We start from the raw sequence: 24,208 nt of genomic DNA on the forward strand, positions 1-24,208 counted from the left end.
ACCTCTTAGTTGATAGCCGAAGCACCCAACCAATAGACCAAAATAAACTATATTATTTATGTATTTTATTAATTATATTACCATCTTATCCATGTGTGCTACACAATATTTTTAATCCAAATTGTAATATATCTATGTTATCCAGAAACACCTAATTTAGGCATTTATACTAAATTGAGCAACAATTATTGGTTATTTTAATAAATAAATTTCTAATTTGGTCTTTTTTTATTAAAAATAAACTAAGTAGGTTAAACCCCAAAGATAATTGCTTCCTCGCTTTGTCTGCTTAACAATATAAAAACCTAATCAAAGTTCTAAACAAAAGAGAAACAGTTTTAGTCAAAAATTCTGGTTTCGATCCTCTAAAACTTATTAATTAAGAGTTCAAATCCGATTTATCGCGCCCCCGCCGTATCTTTCTCTCTCGCCTCCACTTGCTCTCCGCAGTTCACCGGAATATTCCTCCCCCTTTTCCGGTGATCCGCTACCCGTCACCATATTTAGGCAAGTGAGAAGAAACCAAGCAGAGAATATGTACTGCTAATCGTGACTTCAAGGATGATCGCCCCCGGTCGGCGGGTTTGATCGCAGGTGGAGAATGGGGCGGAATTCCTGTCATCGCCCTGATGAAACCAAGCGAATCGATAGCAGTGCGATCAGGATTTCCTCGCCAGCGATCGCGCCTACAGCGCCGCCGCCTCCGCACCGCAATCGGCAGCAGGCGGCGATCCTGAAGGATCCGAAGAGGAAAAACGTTCGATTCGCGGAGATCGCAGGAGGGAAGATGGCGGAGTGCGCGGCCATCTTCTGTTGCTGCCCGTGCGGCCTAGCGAACCTCTTTTTCCTCGCTGCCGTGAGGCTTCCGGCAGGCCTCTGCTGCCGGGCGGTTCAGAAGCGGATATTAACCCGGCGGGCGAAGAAAAAGGCGGAGATTCTTGAATCCGGATCCGGATCCAACAGTGGTTGTAGCAGCGGATCCTCCAAGAGCGGATCGGTCACCGACGACGGGTTTGTGGAGTTTACCGGTACCCAAGGAAGTGTTATGATGGTTATCGGCAATACTTGGCCGGCGAGGTCGCCGACGTCGGAGGTCGTCGAGTTTGAGAAGGAGGTCTGGTCTAAATTTTGCGGCAGAGGGTTCTGGCGAAGCTTGTCGCAGAAGGATGATCTCTAACGGCGCCTTAACGGAGCAGTAACGAAGCCCTACCCACTGTCGCTGGGAAATAAAAGAGATCACATCCTAAAATAATGTAAATTGTGAACATGAACGGTATTATCGTTATTTACATTTTTAAAAGAATTTTTATTTGAATGGAAGGAAAATAAAGAAAATAAATAAAAATTTAATAAGTCGTGGCCGATTATGAACTTTTTATTATTAGTTTGATTTTTTTCAATTTTTTTTTTATTTCTTTTAACTTAGATTTTGGCGTTCAAATATTTTTATAAAATATATTTGATATTTAAGAAAAAAATTACTTGATCGGGCATGAATCTCGAGGCATATCCATGCAAGTAACTCTTAAAATTGAAATAAGAATCATCTAAGCTCTGACTTCAACAAAATTATAGTCAAATAGAACAACTCAATAAGACAAATCCAATGTTATCAAAATCGGTTCAATCCGAGCCCAAACAAGACCAAATCAAGTGTCAAAGCATTAATTGGATAACCAAATGATTCCCGAATATGGTGTTCTTATAGTCAAATCAAGCGGCTCAACAAGCCCAAAATCTTTTAATTTGGATATCATTAAGGCACATTAATGCTCGAGGGTCGATATCAATCATCCACTATAATACTCCCAGCTAGACCTTGATCTTATATATTTTTACAAGCCATGCCACTCTAAAAAAAATTATAAATAGACCCCCACTTCTTCATATAAGGAAGAAAAAGAGAGGGAAGAAAGGAGAAAAAAAGGAGAAAACTTGGAGAGCTCCCTTGTCGTCGATCACCATCGGATTTCTTCCCGGCCACCGACGTTCTTCCCAACCGCCGGATTTCTTCTCCATTGCTGAAGTTCTTCTTAACCACCACTGGAGTTCTTCTCAACCACCGCCGAAGTTATTCTCGACCACAACTTGAGTTCTTCTCAACCATCGTCGAAGTTCTTCGTGATTATCACCAGACTTTTACACCAAGAATATATGTTTGAAAATTGGTAGAACTTTTCAACACATTGTATTCTCTCTCTCCTCAGGTTGGAGAATGGATTGACATTTATAATCTATCCAAATTCTAGTGTAACCATTTCAATTAGGCAGAGCACCATGGTTTTTCCCTTTTTCAGGATTTTTCACGTAAAAATCATGGTGTTTTCTCTTTAAACAGTTTCTGACCTGAACTTTAGTGCATTATTAAGACGTGTATTCTTTTCACTTTACCCCCACATATTTCTCAGTCCATAACAGTTTGGCGCCTTATGTGGGAAACATTCCCAATAATTCTTCTTCAATGGCTGATCAAAGTAACGCCAAAAATATACCTTCTCGCTCCAACACATATCGAACTATGTTCTCATCTATCAATCATGGATGTCATATCACTCAAGGGGAGAACCTTATTCCTTAGAGACTCAAATTCGAAGGATGGAGGATCTACAAGCACGAATCATGCAAATACTAGTGGAAGCTGGCCAACAAAGGATATCATCTCAAAATGACAAAGCTCCTCTCTCACATCCTCATTAACATAATATAGGTGAGCAATTTTAAAATGTTCATCATCAGGCTAATTGACACCGGACCGGAGGGGGCTCGACGAATCCACGTCGACGATCCGGTGGCGGTCGCCGGTCTCCACTCCAGGAACTCCTTGGAGCAAGAATCCACCACCTAAGAATCACTCTTAGGATACAGGAATTCACACAAAGAGTAAAACTCTAATTTTATTAATTTCCAAAAACTCCCTTCTTACAAGCAATGGCAAGGTATTTATAGCCAAAAGAAGCAACATACTAGGCTACACCAACAAAAGAAAGCATTACATCTATATAGCCCTATAACTACCAAATTGACTTAATATAGCCTGAAGTTTAATCGGATAAATCAGCTCAGCTCCGGCGTCATACTACCGGGGTAGGAGGAACTTCAAGCTCATAGGAAGATGTCTGATTTGCCACAATAAGGAGGCGGGTTTGGTTGGCTAAACCAACCTGGATACTTCCACCCGATGTCAGTCGCCCCGTTTAGAAGAGTTCGAGCTGCCTGATAAGTACTCAATATTCGATGCATCTGCTGCAATGTCTGCTGCCGTAGAAGATCAGCCCGTCGAAGGAAATTTTCAAGTGTTCCAAGCTTGCTTATGGAAATTGCCATTTGGTTCAGCTGTAACGCTTCCATTCCGTGAGATAAAGCATCTTCGGCTTGTTGTGATGACTGTTGGAGATTGCATATACCTATCAGTTGTTGATATGTTAATGGCTCCAGGTGGCTTGCACAAATGCTTTTGAGCTTGAAGACAACATCATAGTGTGACATTAGCTTCATGAGTCATTAACCAAGATATCAAAATTTCCCTTAAAGACAATAGTTAGCCTACCATATTTAAGCAAATGAAGGCCTAAAACTAAAGGTTTGGCGACCATGCCATTTATTTCCAAAAGACAACTTTGAGATTATTGTGACATAAGCCTTGACAAAAGTAAAAAAAATTCTAATTAGAATTATTGAAATAAGCTTTTAGATCTAAACTTCTCCAAATATAGACATGTGATATTCAAGTAGTAAGCCTTAAACATGAATGGTAACAAGATACACATGTTTGTGAACAAAGATATGGCAATACCTCTAATAATCCATAGATTTATACCACAGTGAAATAAGAACAAGATCTTCTTAGCTTACCACATCTTTTTAGCATAAAAAAAAAACTCAAAATGCCATATTAAGCATTAGCACAAACACTTAACATGCACACTTTGATATAAGCTCAACATAGCCTCTTATGATCCCAAGTCATTCACACCTAGAACTCTAAGAGACATGGCACAAATCAAGAATAAATTTGACATGGTAATCGTTCATTCTTGCACACATAAAATCATCCATAGCTAGCAACAACCATTTCCATATTTCAACAAGAGCTAAAACATCACTTGATGCTCAAATGAATATCAATGAAACTAAACGACAAGAGATGATATGGAATGGCTTTGCCAAGCTAATCTCAACAGAAATCAAACTATTTCCATTTCATCTTGATGAAGAAGCACCAGCTGGATGAGGGAAAGAATGAGGGCAAGGGAAGAAGAGAAGGAGTGGGAGAAGAAGGAAGAAGAAATAGGAGGAGGAGAGGAAGAGGAAGGGTACTCACAATGAGGAATCCGGTTTTGGAGAGAACGACGTCGGGATCGCTAGAGCTGGCGTCGGGTTTGGGTCGCACAAGGGAAGCCGGAGTTCAAGCGGCTTCAGCTCCGGTTCGGGCGTGCGAGGCCGAAAGCGGGAGTTCAGATGGCTGTCGTCGAGTATGGGTCGGAGAGTAGAGGTGGCGTCGGGAAGACCACAGGTTCGCCCTCCTACAGCAAGGTCGGTGGCTAATGTCCGGTGCGAACAAGGGAGGACGGGAGCAGGGAGGCGTCGGGGTGCTGCTAGGTTCGGTCCTGGCTGAAGTCGGACGGGGGCAGGAGGAGGGCGACTGGAGCTTTGAGCTGTTCCTGGGCTTGTGCGAAAACAAGAGGGAAGGGGGCTCGGGGTGTCTGCGAACGGAGAGCACCAAGAGAGGGGGAGCGAGTTGAGCGAACCAACCGAGAGAGAGGGAGAGAGCTGAGAAGAGAGGGAGAAGGCGTGGGCGAGAGTGAGAGGGAGTTCGGGAGAATGCCGAAGCCTGGAGCTTCGTTTTGGGTAAAACAAAACTTCTATGCCGAAAGAAGAAGCCCGCCTCTCGTCGTCTCGCTTCGGCTTTCGAAATCGTCCCGAAAGAAGCTTGTTCGCTGCTCAATGCCTGCCTGAATCGCAGAGGATCACTGTGACGCAGGATTTCAGCTGAAACGACGATTTTGTGCAATCGCAACCGTTGAGAAAATTCCCTGATATAGAGAATGAATTCAAAAAAAACTCAGAAAGTCAAATGGCTCAAACCAGACTTAAATTAGGTTGAATCAAATTGAAATTGGCTAAGACTGGGCTAAGCACGAGTCTAATCTTGACTTGATTCAAGTCAATTTTGGTTCAAGATGGCGTAACGAAATCGATCGCACGAAATTGAGTCCAAAATAAATATCAATTTAAATCAAATCGAGTAAGTCGCGATAAAATCAAATTAATCGAGTCTAATCAAACATGTTCGAGTCCGCTCCGGCTCGAGTCGGGTCGATTCGAGCTCGAATTGGGTTCGACGATGCTCGATTAAATCAATCGAAAGTGCTTGAGTGAAAAACGAGGTCAACACAAAATACCTATACTGGATCAGACTCTGAACTCCTAGTCCAAGACTTCCTTCCCTTTCCCAGAACCTGAAAACCACGCAGAAAATAAGGATGAGCTACACAGCTCAGCAAGACATCAAACCTCCAATCAAAATCTTCATAATCCACATCAAACACATCAGACAGAAATCCGAACAGAAATTAGATCAACAGAATCGTACCGAACAAATCAGAACAGAAATCATACAGATCAGATCAAATCAGAACAGAACAGAATCGTATCAGAATCAAATCAAATCAGACAAATATTTCAGAACCGATCTTCCTTCCAGATTTCAGAACTTCCCCTTATATCTCCCTTGTGCATACAGCATCAGAACTTCCCCTTATAGCTCCCTTGTGCATACAGCACCAGAACTTCCCCTTATAGCTCCCAATTGTGCTCATAGCACAAGAACAGAACTGATAAACAAAATTTCAGAACTTTATAGAACTTCTTAGAACTTCCCCTTATAACTCCCTTGTGCTTACAGCACCTTCCCCTTATGGCTCCCAATAGCATACGAATAATTAATTCAATTCAGAAAAAATCCGGACAAATTCAGAAATCGTACGAAAATCCGACGGTATAACGGCAGTATACGGAATTTACACAAAATTCCTAAAAATCAAACATTACCAAATTATCACAGAATGTTCACAACAACATTGCAAGACTTTTATTCTACTGCCCAGACAATATCAGACTTCATCAGAAATTACAGTCAAAATAAAACCCCGCAGAATCAAAAATACCCGGTCAAAAATCTTCAGAAATAATCAAAACGTGCACACTCGGCACCTCAGAAACATATCAAAAGTTACGCGGTAAAAACTGAACCAATCGGAAAATACGGACGAAATTCGCTAACGAAAATGAAATCCGGACAGAAAATTTCGTTCAAACTTCTCCGTTCTGAAAATTGAGAAAGACGGAATGTGCCTTACCTTGCGTACACCAATTTCCTGAACTGTCACAACGGACGAAAACGGCCAGGCGTCGCCCAAAAATCAACTTTTCCAATTTTGCCCTCGACCTTCTCTCTCCTCAAAATATTTCAGATATTTATTTTGATTTTCTCTCTCTTCAAAATGAGCTGATTTCAGCTAAATAACCTTCTGATCGGCCTGGCCGATCTCACGATCGTCCTGGACGATTTGACCAAAATCACATCGTCCTGGGATGATTTCGTAGGACGATCCAGGAAGATAATTAATTTTCAAAAACCCCTTCTCTCTGACTTGTGCCATGCTCTGATCGTCCCGGGACGATCCCATATCGGCCTGGACGATCCATACAGGAAAATTAACCTGTATCTTCTGTACAGAATCTGGAACAAAATCTGAACTGATCGTCCCAGGATGATCCTCGATCGGCCTGGACGATATGTACAGAACTGCTGTTACATATGCTCTGTTGGGAAGAGCATAAAGAATGGTCGATAGAGTGTTGCAGGGAATTGTCTTGCATATTGCTCCTTCTCAGTGGTAGTATCAGTTAAGCAGGGCTAAGATTAATGTCTGACTGATTCTTTAACTAAGAGGGTTGAGGAGCCGATACACCTTCTCAAGTGGCTCAGAGTGGTCATTCTTCTCTCTAAGGTTTCCCAATATGATTGAGATGTTTATATTCTAGAATTGGAGCAAATAAAGTTATCTTGATGTATTTTTTGGAAAGATACTTCTTTGAATAAGAGATGTCATGTGACAAGTAGCATGAAATGGGAGTTGAGATTTCTCTTCTAATTATACTCTACTTATCAGAGCTACTCTCATAGACAGTTAGGTATTCCACTGGAAAATAGAGCATTTAGAAAAAAAGGTGCGTAGCAAATAGAATGAAATGAAGATATTGTATGAAAGTATAATTCCTTGTATTCTCATTTAATTGGAGAATGTAAGGAAAGATTTTGGAGTGAGGAGAAGTCAAAGTTTTTGAAAGAAGAAATTTTTTCTTTAATCTGCCTTTTTCATTGCTTCGCACCTCAGAAAAACAACTCAATCAAATATGATAATTTCTTATGATTTCATTTGAAAGAACAAAATGTTTTTTTATGTTTCATCTCTTTAGGTTCATCTGTATTTGTTTGAATGGTTTGCACCTTTTTTATAGTAGTTTTTTCTTGGCCAACTTGCCTGCGGCTTATGCCTTTTTTAATCCAGATGTATACATTTTTTAATCCAGTCATTAACCATGTACTCTTTTATCTCTAAGCCTTTGTTTGGCAAGAAAGCCTTTTCAGTGAGTGTAAGTGTAAATGGCTGTAATAAAAGACATGAAATAAATATTGCTTTTATTATCTATGTTTGTCATTTACCATTTTATTGAGATGTTTTATGGATAAATATATGTGTTTGGATACTTACTCATTCTTGTCTAATGCTGGAAAATGACATTATAATTTTGGCTTGAGTTGATGAAACACTATTCCTGCAAAAAAAAAAAAAAAAAAAAAAAAAAAAAAAAAAAAAAAAAAAAAAAAAAGATATGTTTATATGCATTCAAGTTCATAACAAAAGATCTCTTGCCTCAGCCCCAATTCCCCATGAATAGGGCAAATGGTTAATGAATTTTTGTTTCCTTTAGTTTTGTTTCAAGATGTCGGCAAGTTCTAAGACTCAAAATGTAGTGTATCACTAGTCGCTCGATAGGGAATAAGTAGTGGATGTCAAAACTAAGGAAAAATGTGGTTGCATCATCAAAAGGTGTTCAAATTAAAATTTTGGGCACAACTATAATCAGATAAATTCTCCCCCCTATATTTTTTTCTATACATCTTAGGTAACCGTACCGACAACATCTTTCTTAGTCTTCTTGCACATATGAAATTTTTTAAAACCCTTCTTAAACCATACAATAATTGATAGTTTAGGTAGCACACTTAAACAACAAAATGGAAAGTCAAATCCTTAGAAGGCTTGTTGGAAAGATAGCTACAATGGGAAGTAAGTGTTGGACCAACCCTTACTAAAAGCACCCCTCTGGGCAAGTAGTAGATAGGGTCTCCACTTATAATCCTTATAAAGGTACACTATTAAGCAAGCCTTTATGGGAAGCTAATATTATAGTGTCCTCATTAAGAAGACCTGTTAGGGCAAGTGGTATATAGGGTCTTAACTAAAAAATCTATGGAAGCCACTTTAACAAGAAAAAATTAATTATATGCTAGTATTGCATAGGATCCTTTCTAAAAAAATCACTTATGTGCAAGATGTAGATTGGGTTTCCATTCTAAGAATTTAGAGAAAATGTCGGTGAGAAAGCCTTGATGGGAAGCTATTACTAAATTAATTCATCACTAGGAAATCTTAATGTGAGCAATTGATATATATATATATTGTTAGGGCTGTTAAAATCATGTCATGGGTCGGGTTTGGGTCCAACCAGAAACTGATGATTTAATTTTTGGAACCGACTCGACCCAACCCGAACCAGACTCATTTTTGCAAATGGGTCGGTTTTCGAACCCGACTCGCTTCGGGTCCAAGTCAACCCGAACATGATCCACTTCGAGTATGTTTTACAAATTTTTTTTTATTTAATTTAATTTATTTAAACCTAAATCAAATTAAGATAAGATTTACTTCAATCAAGTTAAAATAAACCAAGATTAATTTAATTTGGGTAATAATGTTTATTATTTTTTAGAAATATCTTTTACTTATTTCATAACAATCTTTTAAAACCCTCATAAATTAATTAAAAACAGGTCAAATTGGGTTGCTTTTGGGTTTTCGGATCAACCCGAAACTGACCCGGTTTTACAAACGGGTCGAAATCCCTAACCCAAACCCGACCTGGTTCAGGTTCGGGTTAACCCAAACCCGAAATTTTCGGGTCAAATTTTCGAGTCTAGTCAAATATAGATACCCTTATATATTCTTTTATCTAAAAATCTCAAAATGCAAAAATCTCAAAAGGTATATGATTTTCATCCATCTAGAAATATCAAAACGTAGAAGTCTAAGAAAACATATAAGACTTTTATAATCTAAAAATTTTAAATGGCATAAATCTCAGAAGGTACTTATTTTTTTTATACAAAAATCTCAAAAGGTTTAAACCTAAGAAGGTAAAAGTTTTTTATACTTCCAAAAGTTTTAGAAGACATACGATGCATAAAGTATATCATTTCTTTGATTCAAATGTTTAGAAGGCATAAATCTTAGAACGTACATGATTTCTACGACTCAATTAAGAATTTCAAAAGGCTTAGAGTGTAAGATTTTTACTCTTAAAAAATCGTAGAATACACAAACCTCAAAATTTATAATTTTTATTAATCTAAAAATCTTAAAAGGCACAAGTACAAGATTTTCACTGATCAAAACATTTTTAAAGTTATAAGCTTAAAAAGGTATGTAGTCTATATTTACATTAATGATAAATATTATTGATCTTTATTAAAAGTTATCCTACAACTAAATGTAGAGCTGTGATATTGTCACAAATATATCTTTAGGGATTGGTTTCTTATATGAGCAAATTCACACAAGAGATATATTCGTCATGATAATAATAAATTTTGAGCTTCATCATGATGTTTATTATGATATGATGAGTGCAAGCATAATTATGTTTCTCTAGAAAAACTAATAAAACTTTGGTGATACTATTATTTCTATAAGAGATGAACATCAAGTTTTCTATTAGATCATCAAGTTCACTTCAGGTGTGCCACCGTGCCATTCTTTTAAGCACCACAATGCCAGATGCCTTTTTTTATTTTTCTATAAATAGTTGTGATGTTATGTTTATAAGGAAGTTTAGTCAACTTGTGTAAAATTTTGTACTTTCTAGAGTACTTCTCTAGTTTCCTCTTAGAGTAAAATCTAAGAGAGGCTAAAAAAGTAGAAGATACAATCATTTGAAATATTTAACACGTGCTTCTTAAAGCAACTCTGAGAGTTAAAGGAAGGAGTGTAGAAGAGATACTTTGATCCTTTCTAGTGATATCACTCTCTTATATTTTTATTCTTCCATGAGTTTAATGACAATGAGTTTGCTTGTTATTCATTCTATGTCTAGCCAATTCTCTTGTTTTGAATTGATGAAGTAAAATGCATGTTGAGTACTAATGAAGACTCTTATTCTATAAATGTTAAAAGATATTTTCAATATTATCTCGCTCTTTATTTAATGTACATAGTGGCTATATATTTTAGGGATTTTTTTATTATTATTTGTGAATAATTTCAAATATAAAATTAATAAATTTTTTAAATCTTGCATTGACTCATTAGTCATGTTATCGTCGTTCGTGCATGCCAACACTACCTCGATTCGTGTGGACATAAAAAATAAATTTTTGCCAGTTGATGATCCCAATTAATATGAGTGTCGATTTTAGCTAGTTCCATTGCTCTGGACATGCCGACCTTGTGTTTATATTTTTTATTTTTATTTAAATAATTTCAAATATTTTAAATGCATTATATTAATTTTAGACTGGATTTTTATTGAGCCTCCAAGCCATAAATTTGAGGTAAAGTACATTGTCTACCCAATATTCGGTTAGCTGCGAATGTGCTATGAAAAACACCCTTTCTTCGGGTAAATTATTACATCCGCTCACCGGGTGTGGAGAATAGGTTCGGGCATCCAATAAAAACTTGCCGAATCACCTGCGCTTTTGACTGCGCTTTAGGTGCGCTTTGACTGCACTTTAGGTGCGTTTTGCTGCGTTTTACCTACGCTTTACTTGCGCTTTTGACTGGCCTTTACGTGCGCTTTACCTACGCTTTTGACACGTTTAATTTAAAATAATATTTTATATATTTTTAACGGGCTTAATTTAAAATAATATTTTATTAAATATCCGGTCATGAGCAGGTTCTCCCAACAGCCGGTGATCTGCCTTGCGAAAAACCGCAGTAACTCAAGAGCAAATGGACGGCCAGCTCTCCGCTCCTACGCAGGCGACAAGCCTTTTCGACCAGACCGTCGTAAGAATTCTCAATTCATTTCCAAGAATCCAGCTTTCTATCTATTTTCTGTCGCTTCTTACGGTTTCGTTATTAAAATCTCATTTTTATTCCATTTTTTTATCGTGTAAGTGGTTTCTATGAATTCCTAGATTCCTGGGGACATCATTGTAGATCTCCCTAGCGTCGCAAACCTGAGGGTCGGTTCAGGACTACGCCAGGTATTTTAGGGATAGGGCTTTTTAAACTCATTAATTTTGTTTATATTGTTTGAGCGAAATGCTTAAATTTGACACATTTGTAGGACTGCTTTGAGCTGTTGGCAATGAAAGTGGGAACATTGAGGTACAAGAAACCAAACAAATACTGGCTGGAGAGCTCCCACAAGAGAGTTAGTGTTTTAATGAAATTTTTTTTGATGTATGTTGTGATTTGAATGTTTCAGTGATGAGATAATTGGAACTCAGTTTTTGATTTTTTTTTCTTTGAACATCTGATTGCGCAAGTGGCATTAGAATTAAGTAACCCATGTCTGTCCGAATCTCATAAGAAACCGGTGAAATTGTCCAATCTCTCTCAGTTAAGAATATTTCAGTTGTTATCAGAGTCAAAAGAACATTACTTGCTAAAATAATCCCTTTTTTGAAACAGAAAGTGTCTGTATGGGATTTGATTTTGCATTTTTTATAGTTTTTGCCTATGAGACATTCAGTTTTAAGCTAGTTGGTACTTCATTTTTGTTTTTGTGTATTATGTTGATCATTCAATCTTTTATCATCATTCCTAACATTTGTTTAATTTCAATGACCTTGCAGTATGATCCCTCTGTAGAAGATACTATTCTTGGTATTGTTGTGGGCCGAAATTCAGAAGTAAGTTCTCCTTGATATATATGTAAATTACTTTATATTTTTCTTTGCACCTGCTTATCTGAATGCACAATCAAAATGTGATTATAAGGTTGAATGAAGATAATAGTTTGGTTAAGACATAAAATAGTTTGTTAGGTCACTTTTGATAGAGACATGTGATGCATTCGTGCTTTAGAGCATTTCCAGCCGAATGCCTAACACTCGTTTGGCGTCACTGGTTTGCTTCTTTCAATCGCTAAAAAAGGGTGATATCGATTGAATTTTTTTTGTTTCCTTTGTTCCTTATTTTCATGTTTTCTTATTTGAGTTATTTGCAGTCAATCCTATAAATACAGTCTAAATGTTTTTTATTTGATTTACCGTTTTTGTTGTTTCAGAACTTTCTAGTGGATATAAAAAGTTCATCCTTGGCCCTTTTACCTGTTGTTGCGTTTGAGGGGGGTACTAAAAAAAATATACCAAAACTTGAGGTATTACTACTCTTCCTACAACACTTCAGTCTCTTCTCTTTCATACTGTTGTTGGATTATTGAAAACTTATCTTATTTATATGTCAATGCGTCACATCTTTGTGGACAAGTAGCTTTTTATTGTGATATGGTTCTACATATTGTTTCGTGGATTGAATATTATACTATTTGTTTAAAAATTTTTCTAATTTACTTTCCTGATTTCTATATAGCATTGTTTACTAATGTGCCCCAGATTGGCTCACTGCTATATGTCCGTGTTGTGAAAGCTAACCATGGCACGAATCCAGAGTTATCATGTACTGATGGTAATATGCTATTTATTTTTTGTTTGTTTAGTTGTTCTCGTATTCATCAATTTTGCCTGCAAATTACTAAAATAGATTGTAAATCAGTTTGGTTGTGTAATTATTGTTTCGAATCTATTTATGAACATTAAATTGTATTGATTAGTTCTACTTTTAATTTTTATTGCTGAGACCTGATTAATTTTTTCCACTTACTAATTTATTTTGCTTCTTTGGGTTTTTGGTTGGTTTTTTCTTTGGTTCCATTAAGGGAAAGTTTAATCTCTATAGTGAACTGAGAGATTCTGGTTGGACTATGCATTACCACATGCATGAAATTATTATTTATTGGCTTTTGTAAATACACTGAACTTAATTAAAGGATGTGATGAAGCCTTTGGAATATCTCAGTAGGAAAGCAAATTAGTTTATTGTTAGACTCAAGAGGAAATTGAAAGGTGCATCAGTTATTATATGAGAACATGCCAGCTGAAATTATTGGATAAGAACTTGTACATCTTCCACCAATTACGATTACCTTGTATGATGAATGCAAAAATCTTCAGCTTGTTGCTAAAACTTGATAATTCATTACGAGGCCTTATGTTCTCCAGCCTATAGACCTTGTAATACTTTTTGGAAAAAGTGAAAAGAGAAATTATTAATCAGATGTTGCAAGGACGAATTTGCCTCAAGCTTTCTCCCTGCCTTCTCGATCACCTTCTCGGGACATCACCTCAGCATCAACATCTTCATCTTCACTATAGGAGAGGACTCATCAAATGCTTTGTTTATGCAATAATTGAAAATGTCAATCCTTGCAGTTCTATTGATCAAATGGTGGTACTTTTGATAATCGATAATCAAATTGTCTTCTTATCCTTGCCCCAACTTTGTTCGAGTTCCACCCTTAAAAATTGATTCTCATACTTACTCATGTACTTTTCTCTCGAATTTAAAAGTAAAGGATTCTTGTTGTACTCTTTATCACACTTAACTTCTATTAAAGCAACATCCCTCATGACCGTAAATTTTGATAGTTTAGCTAACAAAGTAACCACCTTGTGACAATATTGTATTTTTTTTCGAGATAGTAAGATAGTATGAGAGATTTATGCTCATCTTAACTTTAGAATTTTGAGCATACGCATAATTAAGGAGACATTTTTTACAAGGAAACCCCATAAAGACTAAACCATGGGCCCTAACACAAGTGATAAACTCACATTATCAATGTAAAAAAGCACAAGACTTTATCCTTCTCAAAGTTATCAGAGGAACATTGGTATAGCATTGGTATTGAGGTGGTCAAAAACTGATGATAATGACTTCAAAGGCATAGTGATTATGTCCACAGAAATTGGATCTAAGTTCAGTAAGGGTGAGTGATGGCATGATTGATGACTTCTATGGGTGGCATTACTATCAACAATGCAACCTCGTGTAATTAACATTGCTTTGTTAGTGACAACTTCTAATAGCGTCGCATCATCAGCTAGATGGTATTAACAATTAACATATCATTGATGAAGGTAACACATTTTATTTAGCGAGCAACATCAGACTTCAGGAATGAGCAATATCACATTATTAGCAGGCAGAGTCGTAACATTTGAGCTTCAAGAATTATAGAGAACTTGTTTCCAATAAACTAAATTGGCCCTACATATAGATCACGAGGGCTTATTTTTTCTCATGAAACTCCAAATTTCATGCTCTTTTAGAATGTTGGAGAAGATTACCTTCGTTCCATCATTTCAAGCTGTGCAAAATTTGAATCAGAGGATTTTTGTTGCTTGGCCAACTTGAATTGATTTAGTTGATTTTGTGTGATCAAATGGTGGTTGGTGAAGAAGACATGATCACAATAGCAGTGATGAATCAAAGTTTGTGCAATGGATTGAGCAATTTCTGATAAGATTTGTCAATTTCTCATTAAATATGGCAAAAATAAGCTTTATTGTAAATATGATCTTTCTTCCTTTCATAGTGAGGAATATTTAGAAATAAACAACTCATGAGCATGTGTGGTATAGATGGTGCAACAATTTAAAGATCTACATTTTTGAAATGAAATTGACCAAATGATGGCATGGTAGATGCCGCTTGTGACTATCATTAATGGACAGTACTAGTGGTGTGGGCATTCGGGCCCATCTTTCGGTTGTTGGTGATAACAATGACAATGAAGCCATACATTGAAAGACACTCCTACTTGTTGGATATTATGATGGCTTTGATTAAACCAAGTTAAGTGTGGTCTTGTCTTGAGCAAGTTGCCTTGAGTTGGTCAGGCTGTTTCAAGCCCATTCAACCTCGAGCTTCCTTATCGTGTTGTGCGTGCAATGATAGCAACAATTTGTGATATACTTTTTCCACTTAAATGATTTCATTTGATGAGGTAGCAAGTGCTTTCTATTTTTTCCCTCTCATTTTGGCTTATTTTGTGGATAAAGATTCCAACAAACTTTGAGCTTATAGCTTGGCCATTTTATGATATCGACCTGATGGTTTGAGGTCCTTTTCAGTATCTTGAGCTTTATGCTTCTCTTTCTTTTTGACAATAGCAAATTGAGATTTTTTCTCATAGAAAGAGACCAATTTCTTTCTTTGAGTGCAATGGTTTTTATGCTTATTTTGATAACATCAACAATTGAAATAGCTTCAATTCTGAGTGGAGGCTTCATGAAGCCTCACAATATATTTCATGAATATCAATTTCTCAGTTAATAAAATTCCCAAGACAATTACCTTCTAAATTCCATTGTGAAATCTTGTACATGTTGCCCATCATCTTGCATCAAATTATGTCATATGATCCGCTTTTTCTCTTCATCTTTGATGTGGTGGAATTGTGCTTTTAACAAGCTTTTAAAGTCTAAAAAATGAGATGATTGACTAATTGTAATTTTTAGATTATGAACTTCACCATATTAAAGCATACAAAGGTCTACTTCTAGAACCTCAAACCAATTTTACTTTCGCCATGGTAATCATAACCATGAAATATATTTTCAAAACCTAACCAATTGTCAATTAATCTTACTTGATGGTGCCATTGAATTCAACACTAATTTCCCTTGACATTAAAGGGAAAGGTATTCTTATCCTTCTCTCATTTCTACTTCTTTTTCTGTCAGTGGATTATGCTTTTTTTTTTTGCTGCGGTCAATATGAAGGCTCTCATATTTCATGGATAAATGATGATTATGTTCGCAATGCTGTTGCTAAAGCTACTTCTTTATTAATAATAGTAACAGTGATATTGGTCAATTCGGTTTTGATATTGTAAAGAGACTTCTAACATCAAAATTCTCCTCTCCAAATAGTTTGGTTCTAATGCATGCTGTTTGGGTTTCATAAATCATATAAGTTATCCTTTTTTGTTCTTATCCACACCATAAAAAATTTCATATGTCTTGGAGCTATGCTTGTATGCCAATTCGTTTAGGTTCAGATGCATAAGATTTATGGAAACTACAGGAATAACTTGATGAAGGCTTTATAAGTGTTGTTCTAGTTTTCTCTGGGAGATGTTTTACTGCAATTTAAAGATTAGGCTTTTGATGGAGAGGAAGAGAGGAGTGTAATGAAGTAAATTGAATGTCTAACTTTTTTTTTTTTAGAATTTTGATTAGGATTTTTGGTACTGTGTATGCAACAACTCGTAGATGATAGATGATGGGGCCTGGTATAGGCCAAAATTTAGAGAGAGAGTAGAAGCCTTGAAATCTGAGCCCTAATATTGTGAATTGTGCCTTAAGGCTGCGGGGGGAGCTTGTCTTTTGGCGGCTTAGCTTTTGGAGGCCGGGACAAATTTGGGGAAATAAAAAATGCAAGGAAGATACATGAAGGGACATACAACATTCCAATTAATTTTGATGATTATATCATGGATTTTATAGCCTTACATTATAAGCATCAATGATAGAATCATAAGAAGATGACAAGCAATCAGTGTATGCTATTGGATAAGGAAAATTCTTACTCAATGCTTATAAAATTAAAATGATCATAAAAATTGCTAAATTTTTGGAATATTCCGTTTGATATGGGCCAACCATGTACAGTTAGAGGGAGAATTTTTTGGAGCAGTTTTAGATAGTTTACTTGATGCCCTCCTGCATCTCTCTGTCCTCTTCCTTGGCCATCTCCTTTTTTCTTTCTAAATTTTCAAATTGCAATATTGCAATTTAGTCACCCCTCCTTTCTTAATTGAACCCTTAATCTTGAAGAGTTATTTTTTGCAAATTTTTTATGCCTTAGCTTGCTTAGTTAGCCAAAGATCAAATCTACCAGACAAGTTTCTGATCATTTTTGTTTCTAATATTTTACCGTGTTAGTGTTTTTTCTACAGTAGAATTCAAGTTGTGACTTTGGGCGATTAAGTTATTAAATAGAGTAAACGTTTTAGATATCTTGGATCTATTGTTTAGAGTGATGGTGAAATAGATGGAGATATTATCAACATAATTCAAGTTGGTTGGTTGAAGTGGAGGAATGCATCGGGTTTGTTGTGCGATAGAAAAGTCCCCCTCAGACTTAAGGGAAAATTCTATTAGATGGTGGTGAGACCTGCAATGCTTTATGGTGCCGAATGTTGGCCATTAAAAGAGAAGCATAATACTAAGTTAAGCATTGTAGAGATGAGGATGCTTAGGTGGATTAGTGGCTTTACCCTTAGAGATAGGATACGAAATGAGCATATACGTGAAATGGTTGGAGTAGCTCCAGTGAAAGATAAGATTAGAGAGAATCACCTTAGATGGTTTGGTCACATTAAAGGGAGGCCTTCTGATGACCTGGTTAGGAAAGTTGAAGTATTAGATTTGACTTATGTTAAAATAGGTAGAGATAGACCTAAAAAGACTTCATCAGAAAAATATTAGAAATGATCTTTCTTTATTAGATTTAAATGAGAATTTGACTTTTGATAGGGCACAATGGCTAAAAAGGATTCATGTAGCCAACCCCATAGTGGGACAAAGGCTTGATGTTGTTGTTGTTGTTGTTGTTGTGTTTTTTCTACAGTATTTGAATTATTTTCATCTTTTTTGAAAGCTAAATGCAATGTTGCACGAGCTATTGGTCATTGTTTTTTTTTTCTTTTTTTTTTTAAATTTATTATTATTATTATTATTTAGCTATTGGTCATTGCTCTCTATTAGTATCTTCTTGTTATCACTATCTTCTTTCAACCCTGTTTTCTGTATTTTTTTTTCTTCTTTTTAGTTGTTAATTCCAATTCGACTTGTTTTCTTTCTGTTTGAGAAACCCCTTTCTTGTTAATTTTATTTAGGTAGTTTGCTCAATTGCTATTCTTCTCTATTTTATCCGTTTTAAAACGTGTATTTCAGTTTGCCGTATTTGTTTGCTCCGTTGCATCATGTCTGTTTTCTGTTTTATTCTCCTATGTGCTGAACTTTCCTAATTTGATTTGTGGTTCTATGGATGGTGAATTAGGTTACTGAAGTTCTGATATCTTTAAAAATAATTAGTTTAAGGCTCTTTGGTTTGAAGGAATTGAAAGAGAGGAAATGAAACAGAAATGTAAATAAGTAGTATGCGAAATGAAGTTCTTGATTCTAGTGAGGAGGGAATATATGAGTGAAAGCAATGTCGCCCATAAAATTTTCTTTCCATTTTTCATTAGAGTTGAGTGAAAAAATGTTATTGAAAAATTACATTTGCTCACATTTTCAAGGGTAGTTTAATTATCTTTTAATTAAATTGGAATTAATCATCTAAAATGAAACTATGAGTAAAATACAGTTACATTCTCTTCAATTCCTTTTTGTAACCAATCATCTAAAATGAAATTCTGAGTAAATACTGTTACATTCTCTTCAATTTTTTCAAACGAAACATCTTCTGATGGTGAAAATTACATGCTTTATCTTTAATTTGGCTGTTGACACATGAAAAAAAAAATTTGGGATATTTGTTAGCCTACATGATGATGGTTGAATGTGAAAAGTATGTAATAAATTCAGCGGATTTGGCAAAAAAGAGTTGTTTTGCATTGTTAATTTCTTGTGAGAAATCTAGTCATGATAATTGATTGATAATACTAATTGCGATTGTATTTACTTATTTATTTCTATTTTGATATATGAATTACAATGAATCACTTCAATATTTGGCATTTAAATAAAGTTTTGTTTTATAGCTAGCGGGAAAGCTGCTCAGTTTGGTCCCTTGAAAGAAGGGTACATGTTTGATTCGTCAACTGGGTTGGCAAGAATGTATGTAAAGCTACATATTAAGTTGCAATTGTCTTTTTCATGGGAGTTTGCGTTTTCTAAAGTTTCTAATTGCAAGTGAATCTTTTTTGAATTTCTTCTCTCCAGGTTATTAAGCACTCCTACATGCCCTGTTTTGCAAGCCTTTGACTTGCAGCGTTTCAAGATAGTCATTGGATTGAATGGTCGTATTTGGGTAAACTTCATACTTTTTCTGGTGGGGATGTAAATGCATGAGTAGGGCTGATAATTATGTTCAAAACTTCAAGTTTGTTCGAAAAGCCCCTAGATTTTATTCAAGACATAATTGGAATGTATTTTCTCTGAATTTAAGTTGGCTTATCCGAAATTAGTTCAATTTAACTTGGTACGATTGATATAGGTATGAGTGTAGATACGCATATGTATCTTCACGCATTTATGCACTTACATAAACACTTTTTTTGTAAGCATTTGAATTTTAATCGATTCAAAATCGATTAGGCTTGCTTCAACTCTAGGATGGATCAGTCAAAATTTAGCTCAATTCAAGTTCATATCGATTTGATGTAGGTATAATGGTCATGATTGTATTAAAGAAATTATGAATAAAAGGAAACCCTCAAAAGAGTATAGCACAAATTATAAATCTTAGGGAACGCTTCTACCATGTGAAGTAGGACTATCTTCATCATCAAACATGGATTTACAGCCACAAGTGAATCAATCTCAACTGAAATAGTAGAAGTAACTCCAAACAAATGCTATAGAGGATTAGTGCTAAGGGAAGTGATCAGAATGTTAATAATAAGATCAGACAAAGGATTTAGGAGGGAATAAAGAGGAATACTCTAAACAGTTCTTTTAATCAAGTCATCAATGGATCTCCTCCTGACAATGATAGTAGGGTTAATTTCATCTAAAATCCCAAAGCCTCAAGATTGTAGAGAGAATTCACATCCTTTCAACAAAATGATATTTTTAAAATTGAAAATTTTACCAACGGGAGCATTCAACCTCTCCCTGATTGTTGACAAAAGAATAATAAGGCTCATGATTGTTGACAAAAGAATAATAAGGCTCACGAATTGATGGACGTATTTTAACTAAATCATTAGGATGAATATTAGCAGTAAGCACATAGTCAATAGAATTAGACTAACAATCCTCTTGAAGATTAACCACAAAATCCCTCTCGAAACCAGGACGCATATCAATAGAGGGGGGTGGGGGGATAATCTCAACTAAACTTATTCGGGGGATTGACAAGAGAAGGGTTTGTTGGAGGTTGTGAGGAAGCATTAATATTATAAAGTGGATGGGATTCTAAAACTAAGCTAGTTGCAGAGTTGGTAATAATTTGATTATTGGTTGGGTTAAAATGAGTAAGATTTCTCATATGATTAGTATCACTATTTTGAATAGAAGATTTTTAATTTTTGGATGGGTGATAAAAAATTTTCAGTGTTATGACCAGCCAGACGTATCTTTAAGAGTAACCTTCTGCATAAAACTTCCCTTATCATTAGAAATTAAAAATATTTTAACAAAAGCCATAGTAATCTCAATCTCAACCAAAATGCTGGCAACAAAAGATCTGGACAATTTTTCTGTAGCTGCATCCACAAGATGGTTACCAAATGCTTAGTTAAATGTATTTAAATCCACATGAATAGTAAATGAGCAGGAGGTTTAGAGAAAGAAAATGATGTAACATAAAAAATGAGAAAAGATGAATTGGTACTAAAATAAATGACCCGAGGTAGGAGGGGGGGGGAGGTGTCCAATTAATAAGGTTGTAAGCAACCTTAGAAAATGGTGGAACTTCCGAGCAAAAAGCCTAAAATAATCCTCTTCTTTCTCGACCAACCCTGTAGTTTAAGATCTAGCAGAGGATTTGTGGATATTATCCATTTAGGCAGCCCGAATGAAACATATCCACCAGCAATAATAATAATAATCATAATATATATATATATATATATATAATCATTTTTCCGGAAAATATTTTTATTTTCTAAAATCTATGTTTCTATTTTAATTTCTCCAATTTCAGGTAAATGCTTCCACTCCTTCCATGGTGGTTCTTATATCTAATGCAATAATGGCATCGGAGTTTCTCAGTGCTTCACAACAAGCAAATATGGTTAAGGAACTCACTGATCAATTACAAACCCGTTGCTCTGTGAGATGAATCTTCTTAATGTTTATTGTCTAAATTACAGATTTGCAAGTATTAGTAATTTATTAGTAGCATAGAATAAGGAAAAGAAATAGTGGGATCAAAGAGAAGAGTTTTACGTTTTTTCTCCACTTTTTTTTCATTATTGAAGCTGTTCAATGTATGATAGTTGGAATAGCCTTATTCTATATGATTTGGACAGTTAAGATCTAAAAATGCTGTGCATATAAATTTATGTAATTATGTGGTCATTTTTCTGATTAATGAGGGAATTCAGATTTTTCAAATTCAAATAGCATAACGTTGTTCTAAAAATTCTTGCTCGATTATAGTCTAAAAAATTTGAAATGGAAATATTAGGTTACAGTAGGAAGGTAAAGAAAGGGGATGGGTATGACAGCTATGTTTGAACAAGAAATTAGTATATTAGGTTAAAATCTTATGTTTGAAAATGAAATTTGGATGATGTTATGAGATATGAATTGATGTTTTTGTATAAGGTTTTGATCCCATGTTATATGTTTGAGTTGAAACCTAGCTTAGAACCCTAGGGTTGGACCATTTGAATTAAACTGATGTTCGAACATTGTTCAAATAGAGTTTAACCATTAGATTTGAAACTCAAATATGAATATAAGTCCTAATGTAGGCAATAGGTTCGAATATAAGTTTAAAAAAGGTTTGAATTGTGTTCAAATTAGGTTCGAATGTAAGTTCGAATTATGCCAAACTTTGTTTGATCCTCATTTAAACCTTGGTCAAGTTTTATTTAAATCTAAGGTTTGACAATTAGATTTGAGGTTTAAAAATAGGTTCTTATATGGGTTCTAATGGAGGAACTTGGTTCGGACAAAAATGCAGGCTCAAACCTTGTTTGAACCTGGGTTCAAATTATGCCCGAATCGTATTTGAACATTCTCTAAATCCTTGTTTGAATATTGTCAATACATTTTTCTTTGTTATATTTTAAGAATTCATTCGTTTGAATTATCTTGCTATTTATAAAGATGTTCCAACATATCATTCCCATGGAGAAAAATTCGCCTCCAAGCAGCCTTTCAATTGCAGAAGATCTACATTTCTTCAAGGTCTTAACTCATCAACTTCATATAAATATCTGTATGGCTTTCTTAATTTAATAGTGATTTATGCTTTAGCAACTATTAAGCTTAGTAAATATTAAAAATCAATCTATGTTGCACCGATATGGATACGACAACATGGATACGACACAATACGGATACGAAACACATCAATTTTTAAAAATATAGGATACGGGTATGGCGCAGACATGACATTATAATTTGATGCCCTAATATCCTATTTTCTAGTAAACTAACATCAATGTGAATGATAAAAAAAAAATTATATAAAAAAACATCAATATAAATGATTCAAAGAGATTGCATCTACATCAAGAATGTGTCAAGCTAGGCCAAATCAAGCACAAATAGATTCAAATGCCGTTCTTGTTAAAATTTAGAGAACAAAACCTAAATTTGCTCAAGTAAATTAGCAAAAAATATTCATTTATTTGTCATACTCTAGGCATCAAACACCAAAACAATATAAATTGTGAATTTCCTTGATGAATTTTCCTCATGAAGAAATTAAATAAGGCAAGATTGGAAGACAACAGAAATGAACCGAACCTTCGTATGTGGCCTCATCTTGTGTAATCGACGATGGAAAAGAAACTCATGGTCACCTGGTCTCGTCTCGCGTTAATGGACGTTCGTCTTGCCTAAACGAACACTCGTCTCGCGTATCACCTCGCTGTATCACCTCGCCTCATCTCGCCTGCTTGGCATTGACTGCCTTTCCTCTCTTGCTCCTTCGATGAAATGCCGAAGGAGAAACTCGCTCGCAGCCGCATATGCACGCTTGTCGGTCGTAGAAACGAAGGAGCCCTAATGTCTCATCTCGTGGGTTCGAAAATGAGTGAACCTCTGATGTGAAACGTATTAGCATGGATGATTAAATTAAGGAAGTTTGCACGCTTAAATTTTAGAGCACAATAATTATAAGCTTTCTCTTGATGATAAACGACAAAATAAAAAATGATAAGGTGATAAAATAGCTTTGGTCTAAACACATGCGAGAGGTTGAGATCATTAAATAGTCAAATAAATCTTACTTTGCATATATGGATTGTTCCAACAGTAAATTCAAATACTAACAATAAGATTAGTCTATGAAAGATCCCTCACACAACTCTTCTAATTGCTAGGTTTTAGCGGAGAAGCATTAACATGATCGTCATGAATTTACTAGACCACAATTGAGAGTCACTACGAAGATAAAAGATCCGGGGGAAGAGTTTACCCAAAGGAAGTAGATTCGAGGCCCCGAGGTGATCGTTTAGGTGCTTGAGAGAGTGGGCAGCAACTTTCAAGGCTTGGGAACCTTCTGGTTGGCGATTGGAGGTCTTCTGGATGTCGAGATAACAGCAGGAAACTGCTGGGCTTGCTGGACAGACTAGGGGTGACTGGATAACCACTATGAGGGATTTGACATCAGTTTTGACTTCCCAGAATTCTGGACAGCAATCAGAATTGTCTGGACAGCAAATTCCTATCTTCAAATTCCTGGACAGCAGCAGTTTTTGGTCTTGGACAGACCCTGGACAGCACCCAATCAGGGTCAGCAAGGATTTGGCTTGCTCGTGGTGCTGCTGGACACTTTGGGCAGCAACTTGTGGCTTTCCGAGAGGCAGGACAGCGAGGAAAGTTGCTGGAACAGGAAGGGACAGCATGCGGAAGTGAGGGAGGGAGAGTTAATTACCATTAGAGTGGCAATTAAAAAAAGGAGAGAGATGGGGAGAGGAAATTAAGGAGTAA

General features: G+C 35.8%; 2 protein-coding genes across 5 annotated transcripts in view; both read left to right on the top strand.

Annotated features, from left to right (window-relative positions):
- The first annotated feature begins 221 nt into the window (after positions 1-221).
- LOC110096576 lies at positions 222-1,371 on the top strand. Its single transcript, XM_020822595.2, has one exon. It carries the CDS (start codon positions 602-604, stop codon positions 1,175-1,177), a length of 576 nt encoding a protein of 191 aa, XP_020678254.1. The 5' UTR covers positions 222-601; the 3' UTR covers positions 1,178-1,371.
- Positions 1,372-11,246: 9,875 nt separating this feature from the next.
- The window catches only part of LOC110096579 (putative exosome complex component rrp40), a 20,701-nt gene continuing 7,739 nt past the window's right edge, over positions 11,247-24,208 (top strand). For all 4 annotated transcript variants that reach the window (XR_002303106.2, XM_028694973.1, XM_020822601.2 and 1 more), the window contains exons 1-9: positions 11,247-11,357; positions 11,489-11,557; positions 11,641-11,727; positions 12,152-12,208; positions 12,586-12,678; positions 12,914-12,986; positions 19,135-19,210; positions 19,316-19,403; positions 21,243-21,371. Coding sequence is in view for 3 of the 4 variants with exons in the window: in XM_028694973.1 (XP_028550806.1) it covers positions 11,301-11,357; positions 11,489-11,557; positions 11,641-11,727; positions 12,152-12,208; positions 12,586-12,678; positions 12,914-12,986; positions 19,135-19,210; positions 19,316-19,403; positions 21,243-21,371 (729 nt within the window). In the remaining variant the exon portion in view is untranslated. The remainder of the gene's footprint in view (positions 11,358-11,488; positions 11,558-11,640; positions 11,728-12,151; positions 12,209-12,585; positions 12,679-12,913; positions 12,987-19,134; positions 19,211-19,315; positions 19,404-21,242; positions 21,372-24,208) is intronic.

The sequence above is a fragment of the Dendrobium catenatum genome, unplaced genomic scaffold, assembly GCF_001605985.2.
Source record: "Dendrobium catenatum unplaced genomic scaffold, ASM160598v2 fragScaff_scaffold_617, whole genome shotgun sequence".
NCBI classification, from domain to species: domain Eukaryota; kingdom Viridiplantae; phylum Streptophyta; class Magnoliopsida; order Asparagales; family Orchidaceae; genus Dendrobium; species Dendrobium catenatum.